This window comes from Salvelinus fontinalis, chromosome 40 (assembly GCF_029448725.1).
Source record: "Salvelinus fontinalis isolate EN_2023a chromosome 40, ASM2944872v1, whole genome shotgun sequence".
NCBI lineage: Eukaryota > Metazoa > Chordata > Actinopteri > Salmoniformes > Salmonidae > Salvelinus > Salvelinus fontinalis.
Window position 1 is genome coordinate 13,212,729 of NC_074704.1, and position 13,829 is coordinate 13,226,557.

Genomic DNA, 13,829 nt, shown 5'->3' on the forward strand with positions numbered 1-13,829 from the left:
AAATATCATTGCCACATTAAATCAGAGGCGTTTATGGGATTTCCTACACCCCAGTAATACAGTGTGAAACAAAACCTATGCCCTATTCCATAGGCTCAAAGAATGTTGAAAATGCTATTACATTTACATTTAAGTCATTTAGCAGACGCTCTTATCCAGAGCGACTTACAAATTGGTGCATTCACCTTATGACATCCAGTGGAACAGCCACTTTACAATAGTGCATCTAAATCTTTTAGGGGGGGGGGGGGGGGCAGAAGGATTGCTTTATCCTATCCTAGGTATTCCTTGAAGAGGTGGGGTTTCAGGTGTCTCCGGAAGGTGGTGATTGACTCCGCTGTCCTGGCGTCGTGAGGGAGTTTGTTCCACCATTGGGGTGCCAGAGCAGCGAACAGTTTTGACTGGGCTGAGCGGGAACTGTACTTCCTCAGTGGTAGGGAGGCGAGCAGGCCAGAGGTGGATGAACGCAGTGCCCTTGTTTGGGTGTAGGGCCTGATCAGAGCCTGAAGGTACTGAGGTGCCGTTCCCCTCACAGCTCCGTGGGCAAGCACCATGGTCTTGTAGCGGATGCGAGCTTTCTGTATTCACCCACCCAACTGTAACTTGTTAGGTATAGACTTGTTAACTAAACTTAATGTTACAATGTATTGTACCCCAGGTGGAGTTTTTGTTGATATCCCAAACGATGAGATATTAAACCAATGAGTAAGCAGGCAAATTGAACCCCTCCCCCAGGAGGAGTGGGGACTGTCTCCCAGTCTATTGTCTCAGGTGCCAGACTCATTATGGACAGAGCACTCCAATGACAGCGGAATGATAGGCAGTGCCAGCCCAGTTATAGTAACTGTTGACCCCAGAAAGAAACTCTAGTCTCGAGAGTTACCTTAAAAAGGAAGCTCCCAGGCCTCCCGGGTGGCGCAGTGGTCTAGAGCACTGCATCGCAGTGCTAACTGCGCCACCAGAGTCTCTAGGTTCGCCCCCAGGCTCTGTCGCAGCCGGCCGCGACCGGGAGGTCCGTGGGGCGACGCACAATTGGGCTAGCGTCGTCCGGGTAAGGGAGGGTTTGGCCGTTAGGGATTTCCTTGTCTCATCGCGCTCCAGCGACTCCTGTGGCGGGCTGGGCGCAGTGCGTGCTAACCAAGGGGGCCAGGTGCACGGTGTTTCCTCCGACACATTGGTGCGGCTGGCTTCCGGGTTGGGGGCGCGCTGTGTTAAAGAAGCAGTGCGGCTTGGTTGGGTTGTGCTTCGGAGGACGCATGACTTTTGACCTTCGTCTCTCCCGAGCCCGTACGGGAGTTGTAGCGATGAGACAAGATAGTAATTACTAGCGATTGGATACCACGAAAATTGGGGAGAAAAGGGGATAAAAAAAAATAAAAAAAAATGGAAGCTCCCTCCAAAGTTGACATCTCCCCTTCTGAATTGGCTGGTGTATTTATAATTCCGGTACATTACATATCAATCTCAAAATAAGACATTTAATGAGTGCGAAGCAGAAAGTAACATTGTTAGGTTAGACTAAAATGTAAACAATGCCTTCCAATAAGGAGAAAGTTTTCATGTTTGTTTTGTTTGTTTTTAAACCTTACAATAGGGGTAAAAGCAGAACATAGTTTGAGTGTGATCTATGTGCATTAGCAGTAGTGATTGAGAGGGTCTTTCCTACCGGGAAGAAAGGGAGGGTCCTAGTTGAAGGAAAAATATATGGAGACTAGTGAAAGTAACAAAGTGAATGGTAATATTAGTTGTTTTCAGATAGCACTCTAATAATGCAGAATTTTAGTAATTTGAAGAAGAACATTCCAATAGAAGGTCACATGACAAACAGGGGGATTGAGCAATGGGACTGATATTAAACTAGATGCTGCCATCTGGTGTTTGGGTTAAAGATAAGCTTCCTGTGGACAAACAGATAAGCCGCCAGTGAAAGTGAGTGGTACTTACTGAACTTAAACAGGCTGTAAGGAACAGTGGGAAAATGTATTTAAGATACGTTTTTGACCATTTCCAATTATTATTATTTAATTTGATAGTTTGAATATACTAGTGATTTAAATAAGGTAATTTCATCTAAAACAATAATCTGTTTCCATGACGTGGAAACACTGTCCAGAATTCGAGTAGATCCAAGTAAATGTTTTAGTACCGAATACTGATCTGATAAGTCAGCACCAACTTTTTGAAGGCCCTATTGTATTTGTTAGTCAAAATGTAAAACCTGTTGTTTAGTTGACGTCACAGAGCGTTAAGTACAGAACAGTTCAATGCAAACCCGATTGTGGTAAGCGCTAACGAAACAACACATTCCCTGCTCCTCCGATTCCATTGAATCTGCATTTTCCCAAAATTCCTCCAGGATTTTACAGCGCAATGAGCGATGGTGATTCTTTCCTTGAACATCGGAGCCAATCTTATCACCTACTTACACATCCATAATCCCTTGCAGTCCTTATCTTATTTTACAACTATACATACGCCAGTCAAACTCAATCAATCCCAGATAAAGTATTTGAAATGATTTCAGTCACAATGTTCATAATGTTAATGTAATACTAGGTATGTTAAAGCAACATAAAAACAAAATTTAAAAAGCTTGCTCATCAAATAATTGTTATCAGTAATTAGGAGCCAGCTTTTGCCATGTGCTTTCATTGTTTAATTGTGTGTGAATGTACAGTGCATTCAGAAAGTATTCAGACCCCTTGATTTTTTCACATCACAGCCTTATTCTAAAATGATTAAATCAAATATTTTCTTCATCAACCTACCCCAACCTACCCCGTAATGACAAAGCAAAAACATGTTTTACAAATCTTTGCAAATTTATTTAAAAAAAAGATGTGCCTTATTTACATAAGTATTCAGACACACTGCTATGGGACTCAAAATTGAGCTCAGGTGCATCCTGTTTCCATTGATCATCCTTGAAATGTTTCTACAATTTGATTGGAGTCCACCTGTGGTAAAATCAATTGATTGGACATGATTTGGAAAGGCACACGCCTACCTATTTAAGGTCCCACAGTTGACAGTGTATGTCAGAGCAAAAACCAAGCCATGAGGTCGAAGGAATTGTCCGAGAGCTCCGAGACAGGATTGTGTGGAGGCACAGATCTGGGGAAGGGTACCAAAAAATGTCTGCAGCATTTTAAGATCCCCAAGAACACAGTGGCCTCCATCATTCTTAAATGGAAGAAGTTTGGAACCACCAAGGCACTTCCTAGATCTGGCCGCCCGAACAAACTGAGGTCTGGGCAGAAGGGCCTTGGTCTCGGAAGTGACCAAGAACCTGATGGTCACGTTAACAGAGCTCCAGAGTTCCTCTGTGGCAATGGGAGAACCTTCCAGAAGGACAACCATCTCTGCAGCACTCCTTTATGGTAGAGTAGCCAGACGGAAGCCACTCCTTCCTGTATATGTACTACTACTACTATGCCAATTCCAAGTCTATATTTGTCAAAAAAATTATGAATTCCAAGTCTATATGTCAAAAAAATGATGATAGTTGAGAATATTTAGGACAGTACCTCAGTGAATCTGCTATCTGGAACAGCCCCCAGGGAAGGGGCAAGTGTAGGGTGAAGTTGCTCCTAGATGCTGATCTTGTGTCAATTTAGCATTTTCCCCACTAATGCTAAAATATAGGATTTGGGGGAGAGGAACCTGATCCTACACCTGTCAGGTGTGTATGCATACAACACTATGATTTCAGACTATTTAAAGCCACAATCGTTGCTTTCAAAAACCACAGTAACCACTCTCAAAAATCATAGTAACCACTCTCAAAAACCACTCTGTGCTCCCAACTCCTCTGGGTGGAAAGGAAATTAGGGATAACTAGCCAGTTGCACAACTAAATGCCTTCAACCTTCTGCATTTAACCCCTCTGAATCACAGAGGTGCGGCGGGCTGCCTTAATCCACTTCATATGTGCCCAGGGAGCAGTTGTTGTTGGGGGCTAACTGGCTGGCTCAAGGGCAGGACAGCAGATTTTCTTCTACCATTTGCAGACTCAGGGATTCGAATGAGCGATCTTTCGGTTACTGGTCGAACGCTCTTAACCGCTAGGCTACCTGCCGCCCTCTGGGTTTTTCTGCAAGTGTGTGAGTGTTTGTCTCTCTCTCTCTCTCTCTCTCTCTGGGGGTTAGATTGTAAGTATAACAACAAATTGATGTCTTCTGCAAGTTAAACAAGTACTTCTCTATTCATAGACAGAGCTGGAATCATCCTGAGGCCATTCAGCACAGAGTACATCACCTGCAGGATGTCCATGTCCTTTCTTATGTTTCAACATGGCTACTAAATAGGTGAATGTCTCCCTGCATATATCACAGCTGTAAGGCTTCTCTCCAGTGTGAATGCGCTTGTGTACAGCCAGTGCGTCGGTTCGGGAAAACCTCTTCCCACACTGATCACAGGCGTGAGGCTTCTCTCCAGTATGAGTTCTCTTGTGTGCAGCCAGGTTTTGTGACCGACTGAAGCTCTTCCCACAGACAAAGCATGGGTAAGGTTTCTCCCCGGTGTGTGTTCGCTGGTGAGTTACCAAAGAATTGTACTGAGAAAACCTCTTTCCACATTGATCGCAGACGTAAGGCAGCTCTCCAGTGTGCACACGCTGGTGTGTTGTTAAACCTTGGCGGAATATGAAGCTCCTGCCACAGTCGGAGCAGTGGTACGGTTTCACTCCTTGGTGTATCTTCATGTGAGTTCTGAAGTTGCTTGGATGGTTGAAGGTCTTCCCGCATAGCTCACAGACAATGGACTTGTCTTTACTGTGTCTTTTCTGGTGTTTCTTCAGATATATTGGATGAGAGAAACAATGACCACACTCAGAACAGCGGTAAGGTCTCTCTCTCGGGTTGTGCATCAGCTGGTGAAATTTGAGACTACCTTTAGTGGCAAAACCCGCCCCACATTCTGAGCAGCTGAAGGGCTTTTCTCCAGTGGGCTTGTGTTTAAACTTGTGTGATTTCAGTAAGTAGGCTTGAATGAACCGCATTCCGCAGACGGAACATTGGAATGGTTTTTCTTCAGTATGCATTCTCATATGGAAATTAAAGGATGCTAAAATACAAAACTTCTTCTCGCAGTAGGAGCATTGGTAAGGCCTTTCTGCGGCAGGCATGTGTGTTTGTGAGTGTGCTTTTAAAGTGGATTTCTGAGCAAAACTTTTCTTGCACTTGGAGCATTGAAATGGTTTTTCTCCGGTGTGTATCCTTTGATGGTTTTTGAAGGTTGATAAAAAACTGTAGCTCTTCCCGCAGTCAGAGCAGTGGTAAGACCTTTCTGTGGGAGGCTCATGTACCGTTTTCTCATGTATTTTTCGATAGTGGTTCTTTGCAAAACCTTTCCCACACTTGGAGCATTGGAATGGTTTATTTTCGGTGTGGGTGCATTGATGGATTTTCAAGCCTGATAAAACACTGAAAGTCTTTCCGCAGTCATAGCAGTGGTGAGGTTTCTTCCCTGCATGTCTCTGCGGTTGTTTATTGAGGTGTTTTGATGTGGGGAGACTCCAGTCTGTGTTGTCGGCATGAGGTTGTTGTTGAGGCTCCCCAGAAGATCCATGGTTGCCACGTCTCTCTCCTGTGTGAAAGATACAAACAGACAGTGAATACAGTTTGTCCAACAGAAGAAAGTGACATCATATTGAGGTATTAGTGACTTCTGGAAATATTCAGACCCCTTGACTTTTTGTTACGGTACAGCATTATTCTAAAATGGATTCAATAAGATTAGGCGCACATTTGTGGCCTGCTGGAGGTCATTTTGCAGGGTGCTGGCAGTGCACCTCCTTGCACAAAGGCGGAGGTAGCGGTCCTGCTGCTGGGTTGTTGCCCTCCTACGGCCTCCTCCACGTCTCCTGATGTACTGGCCTGTCTCCTGGTAGCGCCTCCATGCTCTGGACACTACGCTGACAGACACAGCAAACCTTTTTGCCACAGCTCGCATTGATGTGCCATCCTGGATGAACTGCACTACCTGAGCCACTTGTGTGGGTTGTAGACTCCGTCTCATGCTACCACTAGAGTGAGAGCACCGCCAGCATTCAAAAGTGACCAAAACATCAGCCAGGAAGCATAGGAACTGAGAAGTGGTCTGTGGTCACCACCTGCAGAATCACTCCTTTTTTGGGGGTGTCTTGCTAATTGCCTATAATTTCCACCTTTTGTCTATTCCATTTGCACAACAGCATGTGAAATTTATTGTCAATCAGTGTTGCTTCCTAAGTGGACAGTTTGATTTCACAGAAGTGTGATTGACTTGGAATTACATTGTGTTGTTTAAGTGTTCCCTTTATTTTTGAGCAGTGTATATAGTGGCCTCCATTATATATATATAAGCAAACATTTCTAATAAGCTGTTTTGCTTTGTCATTATGGGGTATTGTGATGTCATTATGGGGTATTATGATGTCATTATGGGGTATTGTGTGTAGATTGATGAGGGGAAAACGATTTAATCAATTTCAGAATAAGGCTGTAACCTAACAAAATGTAAAAATTTGAGGGGTCTGAATATCTTCAGAAAGTGCCTTCAGAAAGTATTCACACCCTTTATCTTTTCCACATATTTTGTGTTACAGCATGAATTTACACACAATACCCCATCATGTCAAAGTGGAATTATCTTTTTAGAGTTTTTTACAAATTAATTTTAAATGAAAAGCTTAAAAATGTCCTCAGTCAATAAGTATTCAACCAATGTGTTATGGCAGGCGTAAATAAGTTTAGGAATAAAAATTAATAAATAATACCCCTTTGAGCCTGGTGAATATCCCTTTGAGCCTGGTGAAGTTATTAATTACACTTTGGATGGTGTATCAATACACCCAGTCACTACAAATATCAGTGGTGGAAAAAGTACCCAATTGTCATACTTGAGTAAAAGTAAAGATACCTTAATAGAAAATGACTCAAGTAAAAGTCACCCAGAAAATTACTACTTGAGTTTAAGTCAAAAAGTATTTTGTTTTCTATATACTTAAAACTTCTACTTGGTCACAATCCCGGATCCGGGAGCACCCCCATCAGTAAAAAAGCTGACTAGCATAGCCTAGCATAGCGTCACAAGTAAATACTAGCATCTAAATATCATTAAATCACAAGTCCAAGACACCAGATGAAAGATACACATCTTGTGAATCCAGCCATCATTTCTGTTTTTTTTTAATGTTTTACAGGGAAGACACAATATGTATTTCTATTAGCTAACCACGATAGCAAAAGACACAACTTTTTTTTCTCCACCATTTTTTTCCTGCATAGGTAGCTATCACAATTTCGACCAAATAAAGATATAAATAGTCACTAACCAAGAAACAACTTCATCAGATGACAGTCTGATAACATATTTATTGAATAGCATATGTTTTGTTAGAAAAATTTGCATATTTCAGGTATAAATCATAGTTTACCATTGCAGCCACCATCACAACTCTCACCAAAGCAACTAGAATAACTACAGGAGACCAATGTGAATTACCTAAATACTCATCATAAAACATTTATGAAAAATACACAGCGTACAGCAAATGAAAGACAAAGATCTTGTGAATCCCGCCAATATTTCAGATTTCTTAAGTGTTTTACAGCGAAAACACAATATAGCATTATATTAGCTTACTACAATAGCCAACCACACAACAGCATTGATTCAAGCCAACAATAGCGATAACGAATAAACCAGCAAAAGATATTCATTTTTTCACTAACCTTCTCAAACTTCTTCAGATGACAGTCCTATAACATCATATTACACAATACATATAGAGTTTGTTCGAAAATGTGCATATTTAGCGGCACAAATCGTGGTTATACAATGAGAATAGTAGCCAAGCTGCCAACAATATGTCGGGAGAAATCTTGGGAGAGGCACCTAATCTAATCAGTAACTAATCATAAACTTGACTCAAAAATACAGGTTGGACAGCAAATGAAAGATACATTAGTTCTTAATGCAACCGCTGTGTTAGATTTTTTAAATTAACGTTACTACTACATACAGCGTGCGTTAAAGCGAGACCGCACCGAAATTAATGGCGGAATATGAGTTTTACATTTTTCAACAGAACAACGAATTATCATAAATAGTTCTTACTTTTTGATGAGCTCCCATCAGAATCTTGGGCAAGTTGTCCTTTGTCCAAAAGAATCGTTGCTCGGTTGTAGATTGTCGCCTTCAATGTTGGAATTAGCAGTAAACATTAGCCATGTGGCCCAGACGTGCCCAACTCACTAGAACGCAGCACAAATAAATATCCGAAAATCGCAATATACTGATATAAACTGATATAACTCGGTTTAAAATAACAACATTATGATGTCTTTAACACCTATATCGAATAAAATCAGAGCCGGATATATCTAAGGGCTATAACGGGAGCTTTCTAGAACGCCATCCTGAGGTCTGTCTTGCGTCATGGCGAATGAAGGAAAGACTGAACCCCACGTTCCCAGTCCATTTATATGGCCTCAGATCTGCCTAGCAACTCCATTCCAATTCTCACTATTTGCTGACATCCAGGGGAAGGCGTATGCAGTGCATCTCAACCAATAGAATACATGCAAATTAATAAACTGACCTCAGAACAGCCTGGCTAATTTCAGATTTCTCACTTGCTGACAGGAAGATTGCTCCAACTCGAGTTCTGTTTTACTCACAGATATAATTCAAACGGTTTTAGAAACTAGAGAGTGTTTTCTATCCAATAGTAATAATAATATGCATATTGTACGAGCAAGAATTGAGTACGAGGCAGTTTAATTTGGGAACGAAATTTTTACAAAGTGCAAACAGCACCCCCTATTGAGAAAAGGTTTTAAATATCAAGAGTAAAAGTATGAATCATTTAAAATCCCTTATATTAAGCAAACCAGACGGCACAATGTTGTTGTTGTTTTTTTACAGATAGCCAGGGGCACACCAACACTCAGACAATTTACAACCGATGCATTTGTGTTTGGTGAGTCCGCCAGATCAGAGGCAGTAGGTATGACCAGGGATGTGTGAATTGGACCATTTCCTGTCCTACTAAGCATTCAAAATGTAACAAGTACTTTTGGGTGTCAGTGAAAATGTAAGGAGTAAAAGGTATATTATTTTCTTTAGGAATGTAGTGAAGTAAAAGTAAGTTGTCAAAAATATAAAATAGTAAAGTACAGATACCCCAAAAAACAACTTAAGTATAAATACCTTGAAGTAATACTTAATTACTTTACACCACTGACAAATATACAGGTGTCCTTCCTAACGTGGCTGCCGGAGAGGAAGGAAACCGCTTAGGGATTTCACCATGAGACCAATGGTGAATTTAAAACAAAAACTTGAATGGCTGTGATAGGAGAAAACTGAGGATGGATCAACAACATTGTAGTTACTCCACAATACTAACCTAAATGACAGGGTGAAAAGAAGGAAGCCTGTACAGGCTCTGCATCTGGCCTCGTACTCCTAGACCTTATTGCCGCTTTTGACACCATCGATCACCAGATTATTTTGGAGAGATTGGAAACCCTAATTGGTCTACATAGACAAGTTCTTGATTGGTTGTCGGAAATAATTGATAGTTTCGTTGTTCCTCAAGGTTCCGTTTTAGGACCACTATTTTTCACTATATATTCTATTTCCTGGTGATGTCCTTCGGAAACACAATGTCAACTTTCACTGCTATGCGGACGACACACAGCTGTACATTTCAATGAAACATGTTGAAGCCCCATGTAGTCATGGCTTTATGTAGTACTGTGCGCCTCCCATAGTCTGTTCTGGACTAAAACAGACACCTCGGTGCATTCAGCACGTCAAACATTCTTACAAAAACAAGTCGTGATGAAGTTAACCTCTCTGAACAGTAGTCCAGGTGCCTTACCAGGAGGGAGGGGGGGTGCAGTGGCAGAAAGGGAGGGCAGACAGAGTCACAGTAGAAATATAAAAAGTGGGAGACAATGGAGCAAAAGTGGGGGAGGATAGACAGAGAGATGGGGCAAAGGTAAAGAGAGAGAGGTAATGGAGTGATGTGAGAGAGGGAGGAAAGACAGAGAGATGGGCAGAGGCAAAAATAGAGGTAATGGAGTTATTGAGAAAGGGAGGATGAGGCAGAGGAAAAGAGAGAGGTAATGGAGTGATGTTAAAGAGAGGTAATGGAGTGATGTGAGAGGATAGACAGAGAAGGGGCAGAGGCAGAGAGAAAGGTAATGGAGTGATGTTAGAGGGAGAGGTAATGGAGTGATAATAGAGAGGTAATGGAGTGATGTGAGAGGATAGACAGAGAAGGGGCAGAGATGGGGCAGAGGCAGAGAGAGAGCTAATGGAGTGATGTTAGAGGGAGAGGTAATGGAGTGATGTTAGAGGGAGAGGTAATGGAGTGATGTTAGAGGGAGAGGTAATGGAGTGATGTTAGAGAGGTAATGGAGTGATGTTAGAGAGGTAATGGATTGATGTTAGAGGGAGAGGTAATGGAGTGATGTTAGAGGGAGAGCTAATGGAGTGATGTTAGAGGGAGAGCTAATGGAGTGATGTTAGAGGGCAGGGGGAGTGCATTACACGTCGCTGTCCTCTAAGTTTTACGATTCTACAATGAAGGCATTTAATGTAAAACCTTTGCATTTTAAGTAAGCATTTCACAGTAATACCTGTTGTATTCGGCGCATGTGAAACATACATTGATTGGATTTGTCAATGTCCTCTGTTAACGATTCTACAATGTTACACACAAAGGTGTTGATGCAAATTAGAAAACGTTGATATCAGACTGTACTGTAATGTTAGACAACAACACTTCACAATGGTCCTTAGAACCAAAACAAAAGGTATCCTGCTGCACTTACTTTGATGAATCACGTCTCCTTCCTTCTCCTCGTCTCCTCCTCCAGCAGTTCCTCTCAACCCTGGTGTTTTCCTGCAGTCGACCAGCCACACAGACACCCTCTTCAGACCCAGCAGTAAGGCGCTACCAGGAGAGGACAGAGAGGGGGCCCCACTCACTCTCTTCTCCCTCTGCTCTGGTGTGTGTCTCTCTGGAGCTGGCTCCACCTCCAGCCCTTTGCTAGGCAACAAATCCCTGTCCTCCTCATTCCATTCTTCATCGCAGTCTGCAGCATTGTCATCAAAGGACTGGCTGGGACTCATGCGCTCCGCCTCCAGCCTTGTGCTAGGTAACCAATCCATGTCCTTCTGGTTCTCATCTTCATCACAGTCTACAGCATCATCATCAATGGATTGGCTGGGACTCAAAGGTCCACCGATACCATCCTCCTGTATCTTTCTGATGTCCTCTTTCAGTTGGAGTAACCAAGACATTCCCTGCTCCTCCGATTCCATTGAATCTGCATTTTTCCCAAGTTCCTCCAGGATTTTACGGCACAATAAGTGATGGGGATTCTTTCCTTGACCATCGGAGCCATCCTTGCCACCTATTCCACTGCGTTCACACAGGCAGCGTAAATTGTCCTTGGTTAAAGTGTATAAACTCTGTTCCATTTCATCCATCAACGTTTCCCTCTCTCCACTCATATTGTCCTGCTCACGTGGCAACAACAGCAATGAGGTCAATGTCAAGACAGATATAGTCCAGTTAGATGACCTGTAATGAAAATAAAATGAAAGATTAGAACACATTAGTGCTGACCCCATTTAGTCAACTGGTCCATTGTTTGGCTGTTGGTCAACAGAGATTTCTTTAGTTGAGCAGTAGCAAAAAAATTATAATAATCATGGTGTACAAGACACCTTTCTGATTGGCTCCTGTCTGAGTGGACTGATCCATTGTGGAGACCGTGAGGATGGCACAGTCCATCAGTCTAAGACGTGTGCTACTGTAATTACATATGGTTATATTGTCAGAACAACACCAATACAAATATGTTTTATAACAAATGCGTTGTTTCAATATGTTGCAATGTGTAGGGGGTCGGGAGTCTGGAGGAGACAGACATGTAGCTTTTCTAAGCCAGTCGAAATCATGAATCAGCTGGCATCATTTTTATGTATATACAAAAAGTCAATTAAAAAAAGGTACAACAAAGCCAGTTTTTGGAGGATGTATTGGCATGATTTGCCAGCCCTCGAAGACACCTGTGACAATATATCCTCCAAACACCGGCTTCTCTGGCATTATCACTTAATTTGTTATACAAGTCTTTGGATATACTCTGGTCATTATTTAAACTGGCTTGCCAGCTAGCTAGCAAGTAACGAACCTGGCTGACATTTACTAAATGTGTTTTTAAACGGATGGTTTTACTGGTGTTAAAATAGATAAAGTATGTTATTTGGAGCACAGGGCTGCTGATGTCATGCAGAGGCTGTCGTTTTGTGTTTACAATTTTTCAGAACGACAAGTTTGATGTCGGACGACAATAGAATGTTCACGATGTTGCTACGACAACTGTCTACACAGACATGTCGATAGACGGACTGTAAACCAGCCTTTATGCTTTTGGCAGATTTAATAACATAGCGTTCAACAATGTAATGTCGACATGAAAATGTTATTCGGTTCATCGTAAAAGTTTAAATAGAGAATTTTCCAATCTTCTAAAGTTACTTGGATAGTTATCTACGTTAGCCAACACCGTTCAACAAAACTTTTCGGGTGTTTGTCGCCACCTCACAAGCCGGGAATTAAACAAGTGATTATCAAATGAAAGCCCTGAACATTAGCTAATCGTAAACGGGGTTAATAATGTGGTGTACATAAACTCGGCTCCAGTATAACTATGACCGTAACCTTTGTTACCTACCTGATACAGTAGAAAGGCTACAGTAACATTAGCACGTTTCTGTCCACGTGGGAAAGAAGTAACGTTATATCTCCTGACTTTCGTTTGATGTTCCTTTGACAACGTAGTTCTAATGTCAGTTTTCAGTTGTAGTTTGAAAGTAAAGTAGAATATCCAGCTATGCTTGAAGACTTATCTAGATAGCTAACTCTTCCTAGTCTAATGTTACTTCCAACTTCATCACACACAAACCAGAGTAGTCGAGTATCGATAGCGATAACCATGATTAAAAGCTTCTTCTTCGGGTTTGATGACGAACTGCATCCAAAAAGGTGTTTTGCCACAAACAGGATGAAAATAAATATCTCAAAATTGATATGGATAAAATCATACTGACTACCCAAAAATCATTCAACATGATCGTTGCTTTATCTGTTAAAATCAATAAATCGGATCATTCCTGCAATATGGTTCCTTTTTACTTATTAGGTGCATAATCCTAACAGGCTGGACATTTGGAGCCCAAATTAGCCATTGCACTGTGAGTAAGCAAGATTGAGCTAGCATAATGGTGAACACTTGAACAGGATTTTAACTTCTCTATCAAACATTTGGTTAATTTTCTCTATAATTGAGGAGTAACAGGGTGAAAACGAATGAGTTGGATGTACAGACTAACATCATGAAACATGGACAAATAGATACAACTGGGTGTTTATATTTATTTCGTTTTGCACCATTGTTTTCCCACCAAAGAAATAATAACACTTCCTGAATGTGGTGTCATTTTAGGAAGGGTTTGCTTTCTTAAAGGAGAATTACAACACTTCCTGAATGTGGTGTCATTTTAGGAAGGGTTTGCTTTCTTAAAGGAGAATTACAACACTTCCTGAATGTGGTGTCATTTTAGGAAGGGTTTGCTCTCTTAAAGGAGAATTACAACACTTCCTGAATGTGGTGTCATTTTAGAAAGGGTTTGCTTTCTTAAAGGAGAATTACAACACTTCCTGAATGTGGTGTCATTTTAGAAAGGGGTTGTTTTCTTAAAGGAGAATTACAACACTTCCTGAATGTGGTGTCATTTTAGGAAAGGTTTGCTTTCTTAAA

General features: G+C 41.6%; 1 protein-coding gene across 2 annotated transcripts in view; it reads right to left on the reverse strand.

The window, feature by feature from the left end:
• Nucleotides 1–2,506: 2,506 nt before the first annotated feature.
• The window catches only part of LOC129839051 (gastrula zinc finger protein XlCGF17.1-like), a 27,289-nt gene continuing 15,966 nt past the window's right edge, over nucleotides 2,507–13,829 (reverse strand). Inside the window, exons 1-3 of one of the 2 annotated variants that reach the window (XM_055906317.1) lie at nucleotides 12,744–13,149; nucleotides 10,830–11,584; nucleotides 2,507–5,586 (exon numbers count right to left, since the gene is read on the reverse strand). In XM_055906317.1, coding sequence (XP_055762292.1) covers nucleotides 4,202–5,586; nucleotides 10,830–11,514 — 2,070 coding nt within the window. In that variant the 5' untranslated portion in view covers nucleotides 11,515–11,584; nucleotides 12,744–13,149 and the 3' untranslated portion in view covers nucleotides 2,507–4,201. Of the gene's footprint in view, nucleotides 5,587–10,829; nucleotides 11,585–12,743; nucleotides 13,150–13,829 lie in introns of those variants that run through there. The other variant, XM_055906318.1, reaches the window with a different exon arrangement.